The sequence below is a fragment of the Pristiophorus japonicus genome, chromosome 1 (genome assembly GCF_044704955.1).
Source record: "Pristiophorus japonicus isolate sPriJap1 chromosome 1, sPriJap1.hap1, whole genome shotgun sequence".
Lineage (NCBI taxonomy): Eukaryota > Metazoa > Chordata > Chondrichthyes > Pristiophoridae > Pristiophorus > Pristiophorus japonicus.
In genome coordinates, this window is record NC_091977.1 from 355,490,620 (window position 1) to 355,514,420 (window position 23,801).

Genomic DNA, 23,801 nt, shown 5'->3' on the forward strand with positions numbered 1-23,801 from the left:
AATGAAGTCAACCCTTTCCTTGAACTCTAATACAAAAGTAAAATACTGCAGATGCTAGAAATCCAAAATAAAATCAGAAAATGCTGGAAATACTCAGCGGGGCAGGCAGCATCTGTGGAGAGAGAAACAAAGTTAATGTTTCGGGTCCATGCCCTTTTGTCAGAAGTAGAAAAAGTTAGATATGGAACAGATTTTAAGCAAGTGCAGGGGCAGGGAAAGGGGAGGAAAGAACAAAAGGGAAGGTCTGCGATAGGGTGGAAGGCAGGAGAGATTAAATGACAAAAAAGTATAATTGTACAAAGCAAAAGGAGATGGTAATGGGTCAAGTAAAGAAACAAAAGATGGAGCTAGATGAGGTGTAAATGGGCATAGCAGAATCATCAACAGCTGCCACCTGAATAAAATAGGGACAGAGGTTAGCCTAACATCTGTGGTTGGGAAAATGTTGGAGTCCATTATTAAAGAAGCAGTAGCAGGACATTTGGAAAAGCAAAATTTGGTCAGGCAGAATCAACATGGATTCATGAAGGGGAATTCATGTTTGACAAATTTTCTGGTATTCTTTGAGGATGTAATCAACAGGCTGGACAAAGGGGAACCAGTGGATGTGGTGTATTTGGACTTCCAGAAGGCATTTGACAAGGTGCCACACAAAAGGTTACTGCACAATATAAAAGATCACGGAGTTGGGGGTAATATATCAGCATGGATAGAAGATTGGCTGACAAACAGAAAAGAGAGTCGGGATAAATGGTTCAGTCTCTGGTTGGCAATCAGTAACTAGTGGGGTCAGTGCTGGAACCCCAACTATTTACGATCTATATTAACGACTTGGAAGAGAGGACTGAGTGTAACTAGCCAAGTTTGCTGACGATACAAAGATGGGAGGAAGTGCAATGTGCGAGGAGGACATAAAGAGGCTGCAGTAGGACCTAGACAGGCTAAGTGAGTGGGCAAGAATTTGGCAGATGGAGTATAATGTCGGAAAGTGTGAGGTCATGCACTTTGGCAAAAAAAAATCAAAGAGCAAGTTATTATTTAAATGGAGAGATTGCAAAGTGCTGCAGTACAGCGGGACCTGGGGGTACTTGTGCATGAAACACAAAAGGATAATATGCAGGTGCAGCAAGTGATCAGGAAGGCCAATGGAATCTTGGCATTTATTGCAAAGGGGATGGAGTATAAAAGCAGCAAAGTCTTGTTACAGCTGTACAGGGTATTGGTGAGGCCACACCTGGAATACTGCATGCAGTTTTGGTTTCCATATTTGCGAAAGGATATACTTGCTGTGGAGGCAGTTCAGAGAATGTTCACTAGGTTGATCCCGGGGATGAGGGTGTTAACTTATGAGGAAAGATTGAGTCGGTTGGGCCTCTACTCATTGGAATTCAGAAGAATAAGGCATGATCTTATAGAAACGTATAAGATTATGAGGGGGCTTGACAAGGTGGATGCAGGATGTTTCCACTGGTGGGGGAGACTAGAACTAGAGGGCATGATCTTAGAATAAGGGACTGCCTATTTAGAACTGAGATGAGGAGAAATGTCTTCTCTGAGGTTTGTGAATCTATGGAATTTGCTGCCTCAGAGAGCTGTGGAAGCTGGGACATTAAATAAATTTAAGACAAAAATAGAGTTTCTTAAACGATAAGGGGATAAGGGGTTATAGGGAGCGGGCAGGCAAGTGGCGCTGACGCCATGATCAGATCAGCCATGATCTTATTGAATGGCGGAGCAGGCTCGAGGGGCCTTATGGCCTATTGCTGCTCCTATTTCTTATGTTCTTAGGTTATGGTCTGAAATTGTTGCACTCAATGTCGAGTCCAGAAGGCTGTAAAGTGCCTAATAGGATGATGAAGTGCTGTTCCTCGAACTTATATTGACCAGGATACTGTCGATGTATTCACCGAGGCATATGAAAGCATGGGCCTTATGCTTAACATCCGTAAGACAAATATCCTCCACTCCTGTCCTCGCCGCACAGCACTTCCCCCCAGTCATCAAGATTCACGGCGCGGCCCTCGACAACATGGACCATTGACCATACCTCGGGAGCCTTTTACCAACAAAGGCAGACATTGTTGCAGAGATTCAACATCGCCTCCAGTGCGCCAGTGCAGTCTTTGGCCGCCCGAGGAAAAGTGTGTTCGAAAACCAGGCCCTCAAATCTACCACCAAGCTCATGGTCTACAGGGCTGTAGTAATACCCACCCACCTGTATGGATCAGAGGCATGGACGATGTACAGAAGACACCTCAAGTCGCTGGAGATATATCACCAACGATGTGTCCACAAGATCCTGCAAATCCCCTGGGAGGACAGGCGGACCAACATCAGTGTCCTCGTCCAGGCTAACATCCCCAGCATTGAAGCACTGACCACACTCGATCAGCTTCGCTGAGCAGGCCACATAGTTCGCATGCCAGACACGAGGCTCCCTAAGCAATTGCTCTATGTGGAGCTCCTCCATGGCAAACAAGCCAAAGGACAGCGGAAATGTTACACGACACCCTCAAAGCCTCCCTGGTAAAGTGCGACATCACCACTGACACCTGGGAGACCCTGGCCGAAGACCGCCCTAGGTGGAGAAATTGCATCCGGTAGGGCATTGAGCTCCTTGAATCTCAACGTCTCGAGCGTAAAGAGGTCAGGCGTAGACAGCGGAAAGAGCCTGCGGCAAATCAGTCCCACCCCAACCCCTTCCCCTGACAAATGTCTGTCCCACCTGTGACGGTCTGTGGCTCTCGCATTGGACTGTTCAGCCACCAAAGGACTCACTTTAGGAGTGGAAGCATGTCTTCCTCGATGCTGAGGGATTGCCTATGATGATGATGATGATGATGATGATGATGGCATTGAGCTTCGTTGGAACAGTGCAAGAGGCCGAGAACAGAGTAGGAGTGCACTGGAGAATTAAAGTGACAGGTGACCAGCAGCAACTAGAGACTAGAAATGCTATACTAGGAGTCAGAAAAGTGGAACCACTGCCTCAAATTCTGAATTGATAACTGCAAGAGAGAATTCTAGTCCTCCTTCAAAATTATCTGATCAGAATTGTGCACTGGGATCTGGGCTTGGTTATTTCATGTGGTTTTCTCAGTTCAATCTCCATGCAACTTATTCCAAATTTTAAAAAGGTCTTCTCAAATGGGGGGGAACAAAAAACAGAATACCGCATTAAGTGATAATAGTCCTTTTCTACTGTCCTGTAACATTCATTGGTTTTAGAATGCCAGACCATGGTTCAGTGTGAAACTGCCATTGCACATCCACACTAATAGAAAGATGAGTTTCTGTTCCTAGAGATTATGTTGAGCTTTGTTGGAACAGTGCAAGAGGCCGAGAACAGAGGGATCAGAGTGGGAATGGAGCAGAGAATTATAGTGATAGGCAACTGTGGGCAACTTCTGGACCGGGTCGAACAAATCGCAGGAACCTCTGAGATTCCAATATGCATAGTGCACAAAAGCACAAGGGTAGCCACTGCAAATAGGAAAATAAGAATCCCTCACAAAACCAGCTAGCAGGCATTTGCCCTAAAAGGAGTTCTTTCTAATTAACACCGAACTCCAAAAGTTGACAGCACTTTGGTGATGACCACTGATAAGTTTACTACAAGCAGCAAAACAAATTGTCTAAATTTGTACAAAGTAAACCTGTCTCAACGTAACTCAAAGTAACAGCCGAGTTCATTGGATGGTGACTTCACTTACCTCATGAAAGCACTAAAACTTAGTTATTATACAACTTCTAAAATTTAATTAACTTGGAGGATGAAGGGAAGTGGAAAACAAACTTTAAATATCAAATCAAGCAAACCTTCCTTCAGACACAGAGACACAAACCCAAAGGTACATACACAACATGTTCACTACATAAGATACAATGCTCAAATATTTCCGTTCATTCATATCTCAGTGAGGGAAATGAATTCCAAAGAATGACAAATGTAAATTACCTAATTAAAATAAAGATATTTGAGAGCAAACATTCAAAAGTGTGACAGTTGCCAATTTAGCACTTGCACTGCTTTAATCAAAAGTACCTCAGGTTTTAGAAGGTGAGACCACAATGAGAATGAATCAAAAAAAGGGATAAACCAGTTAAGTGTGAAGTATAAATGAGTGTAGATTAGGGATTATTCATAAAAACAGAAGCAACCTTGCAATGTATTTATTCACATTAAATTTCATTTTTGCAACAACTTTTGGGACTGAGAGCCACATTAGGTTAAAGTTAAATAAGAACATGCTTTTCACAATTAAAAGAAAAGCCATTTCAAATCCCAAAGCCAGATCTACACCAGGGCACAACACATCATTCCAATGCAACTCAACATTCATAGTAAGGCAGTGGCATAGTAAGATGTGAATCAATTATAGGTAATATCATGGTACACAAGAATATTAAAATGACTGAAAAATATCTATCCAAAATTATTCACTTTGTCCTCATCATCCTAATTGCTACAATAAAAGTGGCCCAAGGGCAAAAGATCACTATGCAGTAGCTCAGTTTCAACAATTTCCCCCACTTCCTTTTCTTACCCAAATTTGGTTTACACTATCCTTGATGAATCTAACTTCGCCTTTGCACTAAACCTCTGTCCCAAACATATTATACACTGTGAAATTACTGGCTGATGAATGCTGGAGAAGAATGATTCCTATTAAACCGGACTAGTCCAAATCAGCAACTTCTAAGTAGGTAAACAAATCTGAATTGTTGACATGTGGCTCAAATCAAAGAGAGCTAGTAATACAGTTTTGATCTGCGTTTACAGTTGCAGTGCAACTCTACCAATCGTTCCTTGCACATGTACTGAGACTGTACCAATGGGTCATGGATACACATTGAAAACATGTTGATCCCCTAATGAGTTAAAAGGTGACTCTCAAATGTTATGTTTGTTTCTTTATAAAAAGGGCCAAGCAGCAATGCAGCAGCTTTTTGATATCAGAACAGAAGTGATATTCTTAGTGTTTGAAGAATAAAATAAATTATTTCAGCACTGCATTATCTACAGATTTTTAAAAAAAGTTTTTTTCAGATACAGGGTATCTGCAAATTAAGACATTTTGCATTCAATAAGAATGTGTAATGAACAGGTTTGGTAGAGCTCATGGAATGTGGGTAGTTTGAAAAACTTTCAGAACTCAAAGGTTTAATGTTCAAAACAAACAAAAACAAAATACAACACACAATATATACTGGACACTGAATTTTTCATTAATAAAATGCAGATTTTCTCTTGATAAATATGAGGTGTTGATCCCAGTCATTAATCCTCTCAGCAGATCATCTTCATTAACATGGAGTGTCAACATTGGCAGTGAATATTATCTCCTTTCCCCCAAAACTAAATCTGTAGATAAAATTACAACTATCTGTATATTATAAAATATAATGGATTTCAAGGCTGTAATTTAATTTCCAGGTTCAGCTAATCATCATAAACTGCTTGAGGTTTATTCTTGAGGTTCATGATGTCATCTGACCCCTGATGATTAGACTTGCCATGTATCCTGAATAGTAATTAGTCTCAGGATTCAACTATGGATGTGTGAAATAGCTGCTCACATTTTTCAAAAAAACATATCCTCTATGTATTACTTTAAAAAACTGACCTTAAATTATCTAAAATAGTTTTACAGTACCCTGAAACAAATCAAGTGTAAAATATAGAATTATCAAAATAAAGATCTGCAGTTTAGCGGCAATATACACAACTAATTTTCTTAAAAGCTCTCTAAAGATTAAGATTTTTATACAACAGGAGGAATGAACTGGAACAATATAGCTCCATGGATCAGGATTTCTATGCAAGGGAATGGATTGGAACAGTGTTTGCTATACGACTGGAGTTACGTATTGGAAATCTATATTTGGATTAGGTACGAGTTTCTCTAAACTCATGTTTAAGTTTGAAAGGCTGTGGAGCGTGTCCAGTTTCAAAGACAGCAGCAGTGGACATTGCAGATTTTAAAATCTAATCAGGACACTAAGAAACAAAGGGCTCAGCTGCAAATGTAACATGAATTCTCAAAAGGAAAAATAAACACAAACTTGATTGTGACAGAAATACACTAATCCCGTGGCCCCAGTGGTCAGCTACTCTGGATGGGAGTGCGGGTCAGAGATATGGCGGCCACATAGTCACAATTCCCCTTTTAAGTATTGTGCCTAGGATCTGTGGGATTTGTGTTTTATCCCTATACTGTGTGTCAACATGGATAACCTGATATTTGCTACACAAGTACATTAAATATGTATCTAAAATTAATATACATCACAAAGTAACCTTCAGATCTGGATAAGTTTTTCTGTGCACATGAAGGCACACTTTTTTTTTTGCATACAGATTTAAACTGCACATCAGCCATCAACCTGGGTTAGCAGATGCTGGCTTTGATTATCGCCATAAACGTGCATATGTTCCGTCAAAATACTAACAGATCAAATAGTTTGATTCAGTTTCTCATTGCTAGCATTGCATTAATGTCCCAAATCAGATTCCGTAGTTGATCCATTATTTGCTTCAGCTGCTGGTTTTTCTGTTTAAGTTTCTGTAACGAAAAAATGGAAAACATTCAGAGAAATATCACCTCTCAACAACTGGCATCATGTCTTTCACATTATTTTTGTCGTATAGTTTCATAAGAAAGCCTCATTCCCCACATGGAGATAAGCAATCTAATTTGCTGCAGGACACAACCTGGGAAATAATCAATGGGAAATATATCACACACAATAGTCCCCTTGGGAATTTCTTCATTTACAGGATTGCAAATCTATGTATGTTTGGTGTGTGTACTGGACCAACACAGTGTTTTCATAGAATCATAGAAATTTACAGCACGTAAGGAGGCCATTTCAGCCCATTGTGCTCGTGCTGGCCGACCAAGAGCTATCCAGCCTAATCCCACTTTTCAGCTCTTGGTCTGTAGCCCTGTAGGTTACGGCACTTCAAGTGCACATCCAAGTATTTTTTAAATGTGGTGAGGTTTTCTGCCTCCACCGCCCTTTCAGGCAGTGAGCTCCAGACCCTCACCACCCTCTGTGTGAAATTTCCCCTCATATCTCCTCTAAACCTCCACCCCACCCCCCAATAATTTTAAATCTATGTCCCCTGGTTGTTGACCCCTCCACCAAGAGAAACAGGTCTTTCCTATCCACTCTCCTCATAATTTTATACACCTCAAATCAGGTCTCCCCTCAGCCTCCTCTGTTCCAAAGAAAACAGACCCAGCATCTCCAATCTTTCCTCATAGCCAACATTCTCCAGTCCAGGCAACATTCTTGTAAATCTCCTCTGCACCCTTTCCAGTGCAATCACATCTTTCCTGTAATGTGGTGACAAGAACTGCACACAGTACTCCAGCTGCGGCCTAACCAGTGTTTTATACCGTTCAAGCATAACGTCCCTGCTCTTGTATTCCATGCCTCGACTAATAAAGGCAAGGGTCTCCAAAGGGGATTCGCTAAGCCGGGAATTCCCATTCCTGGACCTGGAAGGAGGCCTGGCATTGCAGTGGCAGCCAATATGTCCAGTGAGGTGGGCCGTACTAGTCTCAACAATGAATTTAATGGATTGGCACTCTTGCTAGGACCCCCCTTTCCTTGGCAGGCAGAGGCTGATGCTGGCACAGCGGGTGTCTGAAATGTGCCCTCCCACTGACCCTGCAAATTCCAGCAAAGTTGATGTCGGAATAGCCGCCGGAATAGAGCAATTATTGGGTTATAGTTTCTTTCTCAAATACAAGTAATTTTATTGTATGGTGCATATATGATATTTAATTACCCCATGTTCGTTTTCCCCTCCCAATTTGCTATCTTCCTGAAAGTGGCAATTATTCATGTATGAATCTTGACAGCGAATGCTGGTAGGCTAATCATATCGGGGATCACTCTAGCCAAGCCTGATCCTGTTCTCACCCAAAGTCTGCTGGTCAGGAGTTGCTGTTTAAATCTAATTTATCCCAGGTTTTTGAGGTCAACTGCAGTACGCGTACGGTCATGCTGGCCGAGACTGATTAATTCAGCACAGATTAGAGATTGCATTGGCGATCTTCCAGGTTGTATGGCTCACCTACTTACTCAGAGTAGTACTTAGAGTAGCCTTAGGAAGTATTGCTAAGGCACTGAGAGTGAAAAGGGGGAGCACAATAATGTAGCTGTGTGCTTGCTCATTTTTGAATGAGGAGGGTTAAAACCTGGTGATATTTGGGTGAATGTACTTATGGTGTGCTACTGAAACACTAAATCCAAGGTTGAGGCAAGACACGAGAATGGGACACAGCAAATGGCCTGAGTGGTCAGGGTGGGCAAGGCTCGGGAGAAAAGGGAGAAAAGACAACCTGCAGGGTTCCAACTCCTATCTTCTATCCAATGATCACACAAGCAGGAACACTGTTTGAATAGCCTCCTGATACTCACTATCTGGCTCACATAACAAGTACTGTATAACTACTTGAGTAAGATATCAAATGGTTTTTGGCACTTTTGGAACTCTACATTGGTATGAGTTACTGCTTTAAAGGGAAGGAAAGAAAAATCTGATGAAACATTAAATTGGTGCCCAGGATGGGTTATTGAAATTCTTGAATGATCACAACTTAAATCCTTCCTCTTTTTCTGGGATAATGGCATAATAAAGGCATAATGAGGAACTTAAAGAAATCAGTACAGGTTGAGCATCCGAAATCCGGAGGTCCGAAATTCGGAATGTTCTGGAATCTGGACACCGGGCCGATCCATGGCAGAGTCATCCGGAATCCGGAAAATGTTCCGAAATCCGGACATTTAAAAAAAAAAACGATTACCGCTGCAAGTTGGGCCGAGGAAGGGGTAAAAACACCCCCCAAATTTTCCAAAAACAAAAGTTCACAAAACCCTTACCAACTAAATCGTTGAAAAAGAATTAAAAAATAAAAACTTCTAACCTACCTTTGTTGCAGGTCTTCAACGCAGGCTTTTCTCGGCCACCGACCCCTGCCCCGCAACCGAACCCGGAACCGCCAACCCCTGACCCTCCGTCGCCCCTGCACTTCAGCCCAGGCGTTTCCGGATTCGCGACGTCGGAAAGACGTTCCAAAATCCGGAAATACCCAAAGTCCGGAAAGGCCTCAGTCCCGAGGCTTTCGGATTTCAGACACTCTACCTGTATAAATAAAGACATAGTACTAGTGAAATTAATGGGATTAAGTGGCAACAAATTCATAGAACCTGACGACCTGCATCCTAGGGTTTGGAAATATAGTGGATGCACTGGTATTAATCTTCCTGAATTCCCTAGATTCAAGAACAGTCCCCAAGGATTAGAAGGTAGCAAATATAACCCTGCTATTTAAAAAAAAAGGGGGAAAGAGAAAAATAAACAGGGAACTGTAGGCCAGTTAGTCTGACATCAGCAATAGGCAAAATGTTAGAATCTATTATTAGGGACGTGGTAACAGTGTACTTAGAAAACCATAATAGGAGTAGGCAGAGTCAACATAGTGTTTGACAAATCTGTTGAGTTTTTTGAAGATGTAACTAGTAGGATGGATAAGGGACAACCAGTGGATGTAGTGCATTTGAATTTTCAAAAAGCATTCAATAAGGTGCCACACAAGAGATTATTACACAAAATTAGGACTCATGGGATTGGGGATAATATATTGGCATAGATTTAATGGACAGAAAACAGAGAGTAGGAATAGATGGGACTCTTTTGGGTTTGCAGGCTGTGACTGGTGGGGTACTAAAAGGATCAGTGCTTGGGCCTCAGCTAGTTACAATCTATATTAATGACTTAGATGAAGGGACTAAGTGTAACGTATCCAAGTTTGCTGATGATACAAAGTTAGGTGGGAAAGTAAACTGGGGAGGACGCAAAGAGGCTGCAGAGAGATATAGACAGGTTGGCTGAATGTATTCCATTTGCCATGTTCTTGCCCAATGTGGTGAAGTGTGAAGTTTTCCACTTTGGTAGGAAAAACAAAAAAGCAGAATACTTTTTGAATGATGAAAGGCTGGGAAATGTTTACATTCAGAGGGACCTGGGTGTCCTTGTACATGAATCACAGAAAGTTAACATGTAGGTACAGCAAGCAATTTGGAAAACTTTTGTTACAAAGGGATTAGAGTATCAGAGTAAAGAAGTCTTGCTACAATTATACAGGGCATTGGTGAGGCCACACTTGGAGTACAGTGTACCATTCTAGTCTCCTTACCTATGGAAATACATATCTGCCTTAGAAGGGGTGCAATGAAGGTTCACTAGACTGGTTTCTGGGATGAGGGCATTGCCCTATGAGGAGAGATTGCCAGGACTAGGCCTATATTCCCTAGAGTTTAGAAGAATGAGAGGTGATCTGATTGAAACATATCAAATTCTTAAGAGGCTTGATAGAGTTAATGCTGAGAAAATGTTTCCCCTGACTGGGGAATCTAGAACACGGGGTCACAGTCTCAGATAAAGGACTATTTAGGACTAAGATGAGGAAAAATTTATTCACTCAAAGGGTTGTAAATCTTTGGAATTATCTAACCAAGAGTGCTGTGGATGCTCAATCATTGACTATATTCAAGATAGAAGTCACCTTGTAGACACTCTCAAACTTTCGGGGAACTAAGGAAAATGGGGATAGTGTGGGAAGGTGGAGTTGAGGTAGAAGATCATCTTGCTAAATGGCACAGCAGGCTTAAAAGGCTAAATGGCCTACTCCTATGTTCTTAAACCATATTTGTTAATTTATCATAAAGCTGGCAATTTAATTAACACACACACACATTATAACAAAGGATATAGATGCACTGGAGAGGGTGCAAAAAAGATTTACAAGGATACCAGAACTGCGAGGTTATACCTATCAGGAAAGGATGAACAGCCTTTTGAAGAGAAGGCTGAGGGGTGACCTGAGAGAGGCCTTTAAAATTATGAAAGGCTTTGATCAAGTAGACAGAGTGTGTTTCCATTTGTGGGGAAGAGCAAAACTATAGTCCAACAGTATAAGATAGTCACCAAGAAATCAAATAGGAAATTCAGAAGAAACTTCTTTACCCAGAGAGTGGAGAGAATGTGAGACTCCCTGCCGCAGATAGTAGTTGAGGCCAATAGTATAGATGCATTTAAGGGGAAGCTAGATAAGCATATGAAGGAGAAGGGGATAGAGGGTTATGCTGTTAAGAATTAGATGAGGAAGGATGGGAGGAGGGTTGTATGGAGCATAAACACCAGCATGGACTGGTTGGGTCAAATGGACTGTTCTGTGCTGTACATTCTATGTAATATACATTTATTAATTTGATTAACTGAGGCCACCTTCCAGCTAAAGGGATCCGCACTATGCAGATTTTACTACGGTTATAAAATATACAATTATAAGTATTCCGACTTTCATTGCCACTTGACCCTTTACAAGCAATGGTAAATCCACTTGCACTATAATTAGCTTGGTTGAAGTATAAAGCTCACAAGCAATAGGACTGCAGTACGACATGATGGACACTGTTTCTGCACTTGCCTTAATATGCTTTACAGAGAGAAAAACATTTATTGTATGCTATGCATCACTTATGAAAATCATGATGTTTGGTATATGTCAGTGATTAGCGATATTGAGATTTTTAGTTAGATGCCCACAAAATTTGCATACATTTCTCGGTTTCAAAAAGTTGAAGTGAGAAACTACACCATAATTAGCAACAAGTGGGCTTTTAAAAAAAGTGAAAACCCACACTCTGGGTTCTCCCATTGGCTAAATACCCCATGTGATGCACCAAAGACGCCAAGGTCTCAGATTCAATCCTTTGTCTACGCTGAGTTAGCTGTTGGGCTCCACAACTGTCCTCAGTGCCTCCAGGCTAGGAAGAGGGAAAACTAAATAAAATGAAAAAGTCAGCAGATTTTCCATCCCTGACTGCTATTGAGAGAATGACGGATTGAATTTGGTCAAGGCAAAAGGAATATGTGGAATTGTACTAAATCATCAACTTTAGGTGATGAGTTCTCATCATTAATTAGTTTGTCAGAATTTGAGACTAAATATCAATGACTATTTATACTCAGTTAATTTTGTTTGGAATTACACATGTCAATTTAAATATTAAATAAGATTTAAACTCCAATGCAGAGTTGATCCACACCCTTCCCCTCCACCCCCAACAATTTATTACTCTTCTGGTCCGAGCACATTTTGGTCACTCGATTACTGGCAGGCTCACCACTTACTGCATAAACTGTTTACATCCATTCTCCCTATCCATTTATGTATTTTCTCTTAATTCCCAATTAAATGTGCTGACTTCCACTACTGCTATTCTTTAGCTAGCTATCAGAATGCTGCAAAAGAACCCTGGGGTGACCTGTCCTCTGATTTTATCTCCCTGCAGGAAAATATCTGATTTTGGGCTCGATACCTCCTATAGATAGGATATCCAAGATCAGGAATTCACTCAAACTACATTTTGAATAAAGTAAATATTTTTACACAAACAATGATGAAGATAATAAATAGAACAGACACACTCACATAAATCAGGATTGGGTTAACATAAGCACGAGAGTGTGTTTTTGAGAACCTGCGACACCCAATTTAACTGAAGTAGAATGTCCTTTAAATTCATTCATCTTTTTACAAATGTTAAAAAGCAGCTCCATAAAAAGAAAAACTATGCATCTTATAATAACTCACATTAGTGAAACTGTCACATCATGTTATTTTCTGATGTTTCACTGCTGCCGCCGCCCCCCCCCCCCCAAGAAAGTTTTTCTTTAGGTAGATTTGAATCACATCATCCATCTTACAAAGATAACATTCTTGGCTATTGTGCTGTTATTCTAATGTTCCTCTTTAGAGCTGAAACTATTTACTACTGGAATGCTCCAGTTTCATGCATTAATAATGAAAGGTTCTCACGTCAGCTTCAACATTTTTACAAGGCAGCAGTAAACACTCTCCAGATCCTTGCATGAACTATTCTTATCAAGATTTGGAATTCCAAGGAACCTCAAATCACTAAACATCAAAGTCTCTGACAGGAATGTTGTTTAAACTTACACCTCTTGTGGTTTGCAGCTGCATTACAGCAAGGCAAGGACGGATGAGACGAACACCTCAGATGACCTATATCTGGGATCTAGCAGATTCTAAGGAATCTGAGCAACAATGACTATGGAAAACTATGCAAATATTTTCCGTTGCCTCTATTTAAATTGATGTTTTAATCTGAGATTTGGGTTTTAGTGCTCGTTAATGCATAGATATTTTTATTTATCTTTGTGAAGTAAAATAATGTGTTAAATTTGGTTAGTACTGTCCTGCTGGGGTTGGACTGGACAGGCAGAATGGGCTGTCTGGTGTACATTTGAGAGAAATCTTCAGACATCAATTGGATAATACATTTTTTTTAAATGCTGCTACAAGGATTAATGATGTACAAGGATTAATTATTAAGATTTAATTAAATTTCATTATTACAGAGTGCAGCAGTAAATATGTTTTGACTGGCCTTGGTATCCCTGGGTTATGAGTTACAAGGGGGAGGGGAGGAAGAAAATAATTCAGTTGGGCTACTGTCCTGATCGCATTTGTAAACCAAAAATATGAAGTCAAAAATCAGGCTCCGCAATGATAGTAAAATAGGTTGATGGAATTGTCTAGGTTCATACATGAAAAATGGCCCATGGGCAAGGACCCAGAAGGCACCCATGGAATCCTATCCTCATACGAGTCGCTACCGTGACAATAGGAGGAGGTGAGCACTTTGAAGGGAAAAACAAACAATTTACCCAATTCAGGTCTATGGATAATCCTGCGGCTTTACTATAGGTGCAGCAGCCACTAATATGTCTCATCCTTAATATTAGTTAAGTTTCTGGGAACACAAGTCAAAACATAATTTGAAAAACTCAGCATTTTGATTTGTATACATTTTGAAAGCTAAAAATAATTAAAGTAATGGAGGACATTGATGGCAAAGGAATAAAGAGCGCTATAGAACAGGAGTCTAAAAAGATGGTTAAACATAAAGTGAGAGGAAATCCTATTAAAAATTAGTTAAACCATCTGTACAGCAATGTACACAGGGTCCATAATAAAACAGGGGAGCTGGAGGTAATCATGCTTTGAGAGGAACCAGACATAGTAGGGATTACTGAGACATGGCTAAAGAAAAATCAGGACTGAGAATTAAACATTGCAAGATATAATATATTTAGAAAAGATGAGAGGGAAAAATGGGAGGTGGAGTAGCTGTACTTATTAGGAATAACATAATGGCAGGTGAAAAAAGTGATGCAGCTATCAGCAAGATCAAAATAGAATCTACCTGGATAGAGATAAAAAATAATAAAGGATCAATCACACTAATAGGTGTAGTCTACAGATCACCTAATAGTGGAAGGCAGGCAGAGGAAGAAATATGCAGACAAATTAGGGAAATGAGTAAAAAACATAGAATAAATCATGGGGATTTCAACGACCCTGATATTAATTGGACAGAAGAGGTAGGTAAAGGGGATAAGGGAATGGAGATCCTACAGTGTGTACAGGACTCCTTTCTAACCCAATGAGCCCAAGTTTCCCCAGGAGTAGCCCCGTTTTTTTTGCAGCAACTAGGTTTTTTTTGGAGTAACTTAAAAATCGCAATTCTCCCCATTTGAGTTGCTCCTGTGTAAGTGAGTTAGTTAGGGTTTTTTTTTTTAGTTCAGTTGTTTTTTCAAAAAGGGGGCGTTACCAACAAAAACCCTGCGGTGAATTAAGAAATCAGCGCAGGCAGCCAGAGATTGGGGGGGGGGGGGTAGCGGGGAGAAGGGGACCTTGCAAAGCACTAAACACCTTCACAACAACATTAAAGCAGCATAAATACATTTAAAGCACCAAGCACTAAACAAAGCAGTACATTTGCGCCAAGCACTAAACAAAGCACAAAAATAAGCAATTAAGTAACAATAAAAATAGAAGGAACCCTGCATCTAAAGCACCAAGACTAAAGTAATAAGCAATCAATCAATAAATCAATAAATAACAAATAAAAAATAGAAGTCCGACTTTAGGGAACGCAGCGGGCCGCCGATGAGGGAACCCATTCGGCCATGGCTAGGGGCGGCGTGCTTCGGGTCCCTCCCACACAGCCTGCAGAGCGTCGCACAGATTCGGCTGCCAGGAGCTACTGCACATGCGTGCACACTTTAGCGCGTATGTGCAGAGGTCCGGGCACTGTTTTCAGCGCGGGACCTGGCTCTGACCCCAATCCACTGGCCACGCTATGCCACCACCGAGGAGAGGCTGGGGAGCGGCCAGAATCGGGAGGAAGATTTTCGGCGCGCTTGGAGGCGGACAAAAGCGGCGCACCTCGGGTGAGTGCACCAGAAAAACGGGTTGGGGAAATTTGGGCACTAAATGTGAAAAGCCCAACAAGGGAGGATTCGCTATTGGATCTAGTAATGAGGAATGAACAAGAACAGATTAGAGAAGTAAAAGTGGGAAACATCTAGACAATAAAAGTGACAATACAATACGCTTTATGATAATTGAGAAGGACATAAGTATGACGAAAACCAGGGTAATAGATTAGGAAAAAAGCGATTGTGAAGGGCTGTGAATAAAACTTGGGGGAAATAAAATGGTCAATAATCTTGGCAAAAACCGATGTAGAGCAGCAATGGGAAACATTTAAAACAGTACTCAACATAGAGCAGGAACAATATATTCCACTAAAAAGAACTAAACATTAATGAGACTCCATGGATGAATAAAGCCATAAGGGAGCAATTTGAGGGTAAGGAACGAGGCATACATTAAGTACATAGACGGCAGGGGAGTGCATGATAAGGGAGAATACAAAAAGATTAGGAGACAAGTAAAAAAAAAAAACAAACAATTAAGGCGGCAAAGAGGAACTATGAAATTAAATTATCAAGGAACATAAAACAAAATAGTAAAATATTTTTACAGACACATCAATAAAAAAGTTAGGATGGGAATCGGGCCATTAAGGGATAGACCGGATAATACCACAGGTAACGATGAGAGATGGCAGAAATATTAAAATAATTACTTTGCTTCAGTATTTACCAGGAAGATAGAACAGATAGATGATATTGGATGATATTAATGAGATAAGTACACTTAAAATAAAAAAAGTGATATATATTAAATAAACTATTCAAACTCAGGATAAAACCCCTGGTCCGGATGGATTACATCCACGCATTTTAAAAGAAGCTAGGGAAGAGATAGCAGAGGCCTCACTACACATATTTAGTAATTCATTACAAAAAGGTGTAGTGCCAGAGGACTGGCAGATAGCTAACATAATACCTATATTTAAGGGGATAGAACATGCCCAGGGAATTATAGACCAGTCAGCTTAACATCGCTGGTGGGAAAAATAAAGGAGAAAATAGAAGAATATCTGGAAACCAAAAATATAATAATGAAGTCAGCATGGATTTCAAATGGGAAAGTCGTGCTTGACCAACCTCACCTAGATTTTCAAAAGGGTGACGACAAGGTACCCCATAATAGACTGAAACAAGGTCAAAGAATGCGGAGTCAGGGGACAAGTAGCAGAATGGATAGCTAGTTGGCTTCAAGACAAAAAGCAGAGAGTAGGGGTAAAAGGTAGCTATTCACAGTGACAGAAGGTGGGTGGTGGTGCTCCATAAGGATCAGTGCTGAGACCACTGTTTTTCGCAATTTATATTAATATTTAGACTTTGGAATCAAAAACACAATTTCTAAATTTGCAGAGGACACCAAATTGGGAGTACGTGGGGGGAGGTGGTGGTGGGGGGGGGGGGGTGCTGGAGATAACCAATACTGAGGAGGACTGCAAAAATTACAGGAGGACATTAATAAACGTGCAGAGTGGACATATAATTGGCAAATGAAGTTCAACACAGATAAATGTGAGGTATTACATTTTGGTAGGAAGATAAGGAAGTCACTTATTACTTGGAGGGTGAGAGTCTGGGTGGGGTAGAGGAACAAAGGGATCCTGGAGTACAAATACACAAATTGCTAAAAGTTGCGGCACAGGTTAGCGAGGCCATAAAAAAGCAAACCAGCACTAGGGTTTATTTCTAGAGCTATTGAATTGAAAAGTAGGGAAGTTATGCTAAACCTGTATTGAACCTTGGTTAGACCACACTTATGAGTACTGCGTGCAGTTCTGGTCGTCATATTATAAAAAGGATATAGACGCACTGGAGAGGGTGCAGAGAAGATTTGCAAGGATGATACCGAAATATATACATATCAGGAAAGGATGAACAGGCTGGTCTCTATTCTCTTGAAAAAAGGCCAAGGGTTGACCTAATAGAGGTCTTTAAAATTATGAAAGGTTTTGATAGAGTGGAGAGAGAGAGACAGAGAGACAGAGAGAGAGACAGAGAGAGAGAGAGAGAGAGAGAGAATGTTTCCACTTGTGGGGAAGAGCACAACTAGAGGCCATCAATATAAGATAGTCACCAAAAAATCCAGTAGGGAATTCAGAAGAAAATTATTTATCCAAAGAGTGGTGAGAATGTGGAACTCGCTACTACAGGAAGTGACTGAAGAGAATAGTGTAGATGCATTTAAGGGGAGGCTAGACAAGCATATGTGGGAGAACGGAATAGAGGGTTATGCTGATAGATTTAGATGAGGAAAGACGGGAGGAGACCTGAGTGGAGCATAAACGCCAGCATGGACTGGTTGGGCCGAATGGCCTGTTTCTGTGCCGAATATCTTATGAAATAGCTTACATAGAATTACATAAGGGCTCCTTGTGTACCCCTTGTGCTGCTTGATGGTTTGGTTTAGATATGTGGCACACACAATAATTTTGAAAATAAAAGCTCTATAGGCTGGTTTACAAGTGTCATCAGTAAACTGATGGATCTGTATTCAGGACAGAAAAATGTAATGACTGCTTCAGCACAATTTAGCATTTTGGAAATGTTTGGTCAATGCTTTGCAATTCCTGGAATGCCATTAACTGAGAATGATGGATTACAACCGCTCAAGTGACATGAACAGATGCTTAACCTTCACATGTATATAAAACATTTTAATAGTGCTGAACAGACTAGACATCTTTTTACAAATATCACTTTCACAAAAGAAGGAAGCTTCAACTTACACAATTATATTTCCCTTTGTTTTCAAAAATAAGGCAAATTGATGTCCCTCTCCCAATGAATCTAGCAGGTCACATCAATCAGAATATATTTCAATAAATACCATATCTGCTGCTCTCAATTACTATCATACTTGAGCAGCAATCAAATTACTTTTGTTTAGAAAGATGAAATCTGGCATTTTGCATGTTGTAAGCAGTGTGCTCATCTTCAGGTTATTGTGGACCATGCATGCAAGTCAAAAACATGTGGACTCTTAATTATCCACAAATTTCAATTATCTACCAAGGTAACAGCTCCATTATGTCACAGGATAAAGGTACTGAAATCTAGGAGGGAAAAAACATGTGCCAGTTTTAGCTAGATGTTGTAGCATTTGTGCCGATCAATTACCACAGGAGGACTGAAAAGTTGTCCAATTTCAGATCAGTTCAGATAAATATAAACAGATTCAAAGGGGCCCAGATGATGTGCAGCCTGGACACCCTACCTTAAAGGATATAGATGCATTACAAAGGTTGTAAAAAGAGTGACCAGATAATTTCAGGCCTTGGGGGAATAAATTATGAAGAAAGCCACAAAACAACTAGACTTTTTGCTGGAGAAAAGACTGAGGGGAAACAGAGTACGGTTTAATTTTTTTAATAAATGAATGACGTAGACAAGGTCAAAATAAACAAGCTATTTAAATTTGATAAGGCCAAATGTACAAAACCCACAAGATTCAAGTACAGTTGGGATTAGAAACACCGCCCCCCCCCCCCACCCCCCCACATCCTCCCCCCAACATTCACAGGGTAGTTGGGATTCATTGGCATCTTTGAAAGGGGACTTGACTTTTTTCCTCCCAGGAGGGGCAGATGACAGAACTTCACTGTTCCCTAAAATAGGAGCAACAGTAATAGAGGTGGAGAAGAGTGAAGAAAAGAGAGAATAATAAAATAACTAAATATTATGAATTCTGGATGGAGATGATTGATGGGCTGAATGGTCTTTTCTCACTTTGATGATTATGTTTTTGCATCAGATTTGGACTTTGCAACTTTGGAGCTTCTCCTTGATTATTAGAGTCTAATGAGAACACTTTTTGATCAGAGTACACCCTCATTAAAAAAAAATTAAAGTTTCTTTGATGGTTTGGTAAAAATGCAAGTTTATGATCTGCATGAAGACACCTGAGTCAGGTTTCTTGTGCTGCCCCAGAATGTGTAGGTATGCTGCCCCAGAATGTGTAGACATGCTGCCCATTAGTGATGTCACTGGAACAGCTGGAATGTTAGGAGACCCAATTTGAGAATATCAGTGAGCAGAATACAACACACATCAAAATAAACTTTTATTCCCTCCATAAAACATGGGAGTATTTTGAACAAAGGGTAATCTTCCTACACCTACCTTGCACTTTAAGCACAGTAATAAACTTTAACAGCATCAATTAGAAGAGAGCAGGTGGAACATTGGGTAGAATACACTTTCTTTTTATTTCTGGAATTCAGCCCAGACTACTGGAATGAAATATTTCTCTCTGCTGGCTACATGATCAGACTGACAATCTCCTTGATGAGTGCAGCGAGGCTCGTGTGAGAAATGGAAATGCCATGTTGGTGCAGCAGGTTGCTCTTTTAAGATCAGTGTTAAGGCACATTGTTGAGCTCATATAATTCCTGCACAATGCTGACGCTGGGTGCCTCGAGTGGAGAAGCGTTCTATTTCCCAACATTCACTTCCCAATTTTGATGAGCACAAAACTTCATTAAAACTCATGTTCCATTGCATTTGATCATAACTGTTTCCATGAACATTAAACCACAGCATAAAACAAGCAAAACAAAATTTGCACAAATATATTTTAATAAAATTGTCAAGAAAATTTTTTTTTCTGTACCTTATTTACATCGGCAATTTCCCGCCTCTCTTCACTTGCTAGGCGGAGTTGATTTGCCAAGCTACGATCTTCGTGCTTTGTACTATCATCTTCCACATAAGGAATAAGTTGCTATGGACAGATAAAAATACTTCAATGAAATCAAGACTTTAAAAAGTGGCATGCAGTGCCTTCTGTTCAGTGAGCACCACTTTTGCTCACCTGGAGTTTCATGTTCAAACGCCATCTAGAGGAACTTTAACAGAGTCCTTCCTAACATGCAGTATATCACCACATTGTTAAAGAAGCACCATCTTTCAAGCGATGCATTAAATAGAGGTCCTGTGTTAAAGGACACCACACTAACTGCAGATTCTCCTCACACAACCGAACAGGAACAATATTTTACATTTTTCTGCATTACTTTGGATAAAGGAATATCCTATAATGGTATGATCCTCAAGTATTGAACGACTATTTCAGAGCCAATGTAATGAGACATGACATTCTAGTGCCTAATCTCAGCCTAGCAGCAAATCCCCACTGCTGCTCATTCACAGAAACATTTCTTGGTCATTTAAAGACAGGAGTGCAGGTTTTAAATTCTTCACCTACTTTAAGGTATTGTCAAAAACAGACATTGGACGAAACCTTGAAGACAAGGGGGCCGATTTTCATCAAGGCCTCCGTCCGCCCAAGTGCTGCCGAGGTACCGGACGGTACTTTGGGTGGATATTCATTGCCGAGGTCTCTCGAAGGTTGACGGCCAGCAAATGGACGACGTATGCCGCCAATCTGGGTGGCAGCAGGCCGGGGGGGGGGTCTCATTCTCGGCGGCAGAGGCGCTTGCCGCCCAAGTGCCGCCGAGGATGGTATCGGGCCCAGGGAGGGTCGAAGACCTGAAAAATAAAATCAACAGTAAAAAATAAAAAACCATCAGAAGACCTTCAGGGGACCCCATACAGGTAAGTCGCTGTGGAAATTTAAAAAAAAATGTTCACTTGCCTTTTTTTCAGGTTCTTCATACCGTCAGGGACAGACCAGCCTTCTTGCAGCGGTCCATCCCGGTACTGCCACCAAGTCCCGCCCACAGGAATATGGGAGTTCGGCGGGAGAGAGGTCAATTGTACCACTCGGCCATCCGCTGACTTCAGCGGGCGGTTCCCAGTGGCTCTCTCCTCCCGCCCACTCCAGGCCACCTCCAAAGTGGCACTGGGCGGATCTTCACGAGGAATGTCGGCGGCAGTGGGCGGTGAGTTGATGAATTTCGGCCCCAAGGTTTCTTTTTATCTCAGTCTCTTAAAATTTTACTTAAAATTCTAATAGTAATTAGGGCAAGATTTTCTGCAGCAGTACTCAACAATTGAGACTTTCATAGTCTTTGAATCCAATTTACATATAATCTGTGCTGCAGTGGCTTCCACAAGCGACCAAAGAGTACACGACCACCAGACAGACAGCTCCAATTTAACCTGGTCTGTGATACATATTGCAGTATTGAATCATATTAATAGTGATCATATTGTTCTTAAACATATTAATAGTGGTTTTGGTAAAGAGCTCTTTTTTGAAATCAAGGAATTTTAGACAGTCTCCTTTGAACAAATGCCATAATTCCAAGTTTTTTAATTTTAATTTCCATTTTGCTAAGTATTACAATGATGACAATCCATTTCTTCGCACTACTGGTCTTTGTTCATCAATAATTGTAAAAAAAAGTATATTTTACAAAATATGAAGAGTACTTCTGTGGAAGGCAAACAATGCAATTTTATTAATTATACATTAATTTGGTGTATTAGAATACAAACTTCCCACTCTACTTCCAAAATGAAGTTATCTTGCCATTATAAAAGTTGGAGGGTGTATGAAAGTTGGTTACATGGTTAGGGATTTATTGTTAAATCAGGTTACTATACTGCACATGTGTAAAAGGATGTTACTTCGGATTTCAGATACATGGATAGACTGGAGAAGCTGGGGTTGTTCCCCTTGGAGCAGAGAAGATTGAGAGGAGATTTGATAGAGGTGTTCAAAATCATGAGGGGTATGGACACAGTAGCTAGAGAGAAACTACACCCATTGGCAGAAGGGTTGAGAACGAGAGGGCACAGATTTAAAGGAGATTGGCAAAAGAACCAAAGGCGACGCAAGAAAAAACGTTCTGATGCAGCGAGTGGTTAGGATCTGGAGTGCACTGCCTGAAAGGGTGATGGAGGCAGACGCAATCACAGCTTTCAAGAGGGAGTTTGATAAGTACCTGAAAGAAAAAAAAATTGTAGGCCTACGGGGATAGGGCAGGGGAATGAGACTAGCTGAGGTGCTCTTGCAAAGAGTTGGCACAGGCTGGCACTGGTACGACGGGCCGAATGGCCTTCTTCCGTGCTGTAACCATTCTATGATTAATAGATCCTAATATTTAAAAGCTATTTCTTCTGCTTTTAACTTTTGCTCTGCAACAAAGAAATGTTAAGAAGTGAAATTTCCATTGATACAATTTTTGGCAAAATAGGAATTAGAACAAAAAGTTTAAAATCTGAATCCATTAAAAGCAGCTTGTCTACAAATTCCTGAATTAAAAGAAATCCATGTACAAAAATCAGCATTACATTGATTTAAGAACTATTTGTTGTAGAAATTGGAAAGCCACAAAAGCCCATCTCTTTTGGAAGGAAATCATGAACAGCACCTAGCAGAATCTTGATGTGTCAAATCTGGCAACTGCCATATTTGTTTAAAAAAGGAATAAAACATACCTCAAACTCTGTTCACTGGTAGCATTGTAGCACCTTAGTTTTATGTCTTCCAGCTCATCACCGGTTTTGCAGAGAAACTCCTATACTCCAACCAACTCTACTTTCCAAATTGCTGTATGCTTGATTATATTATATTAAAAACAAGGACAAAAGGTATGTCTTTAAAATGGGGACTGATTTACCTCTATGCATCCTGGCCCAATTATCCCTTACTTCTAACCCCATTTCACCTACTCCTGGTCTTGACTCCCCACATGTAATGCCACAGGAGATCAACTAGTTTACAAATATATTTATACAAAAATAATTCACAGTGGAATGCTACTTCAACATACACCTCATAATCCCTATTCCATTCTATTTTGTAATTATTTCCTCCCAAGGCATTCGCCATTTTAATAACTGAGGGAGGACAACAAGCCACCTCCTCCCAGGCTTCTGCTTATTTCACACCAAGCTAGTTGCAAGGAGGTGCACAAACACCTTGTTGACTCACTCACTCTAAACTGTTTTACACAGTTGGCAAATGTACTTGTGCATATCTCGGTTTGATCAACGTTAGCACTGCACATTAATATGCCAGTGCACTGGACCACACTATGGGCCCAAGTTTCCACACGATAAAAAACGGGCGCCCCTCCGAGCTGGGCGCCCGTTTTTCGCGCCACAAAGTGTGCCTAAAAAAACCCTCCGTATTCTCCACCTCCCTGCAGGTCCTCTGGCCCTTGGCGCGGCGCAGCAGGAGCTGTAGGGGGGCGGAGCCAGGTCCCTGCGCTGAAAATAGTGCCGGGACCTCTGCAATGCGCGCTACAGTGGGCACGCAAGTGCAGTAGCTCCAGGCGCCCGAAACTGTGTGGGAGGGGCCCGTAGCACGCAGCCCCTAGCCCTGGCCGAATGGCCTCACTGGGGCTGCGTGAATAAGGCTCCTCCCACGGCCAGCTCCTGTTTCCTGCCGACTGCCGCTCCTGCTTTCCCCCCCGCCCCCCCCCGGACTGGACCCGACCCGACCCGTCTGCCGCTCCTGCTTCCCCCCCCACCCCCCCCGACCGGACCCGACTCGACCCGTCTGCCA

General features: G+C 41.1%; 1 protein-coding gene across 1 annotated transcript in view; it reads right to left on the reverse strand.

Moving 5' to 3' along the window:
* Window positions 1–4,158: 4,158 nt before the first annotated feature.
* LOC139273650 (mediator of RNA polymerase II transcription subunit 30-like) overlaps window positions 4,159–23,801 on the reverse strand; it is a 49,578-nt gene continuing 29,935 nt past the window's right edge. The window contains exons 4-5 of the mRNA XM_070890680.1: window positions 19,995–20,105; window positions 4,159–6,566 (exon numbers count right to left, since the gene is read on the reverse strand). Of these exons, the coding sequence (XP_070746781.1) occupies window positions 6,471–6,566; window positions 19,995–20,105 (207 nt within the window). The 3' untranslated portion in view covers window positions 4,159–6,470. The remainder of the gene's footprint in view (window positions 6,567–19,994; window positions 20,106–23,801) is intronic.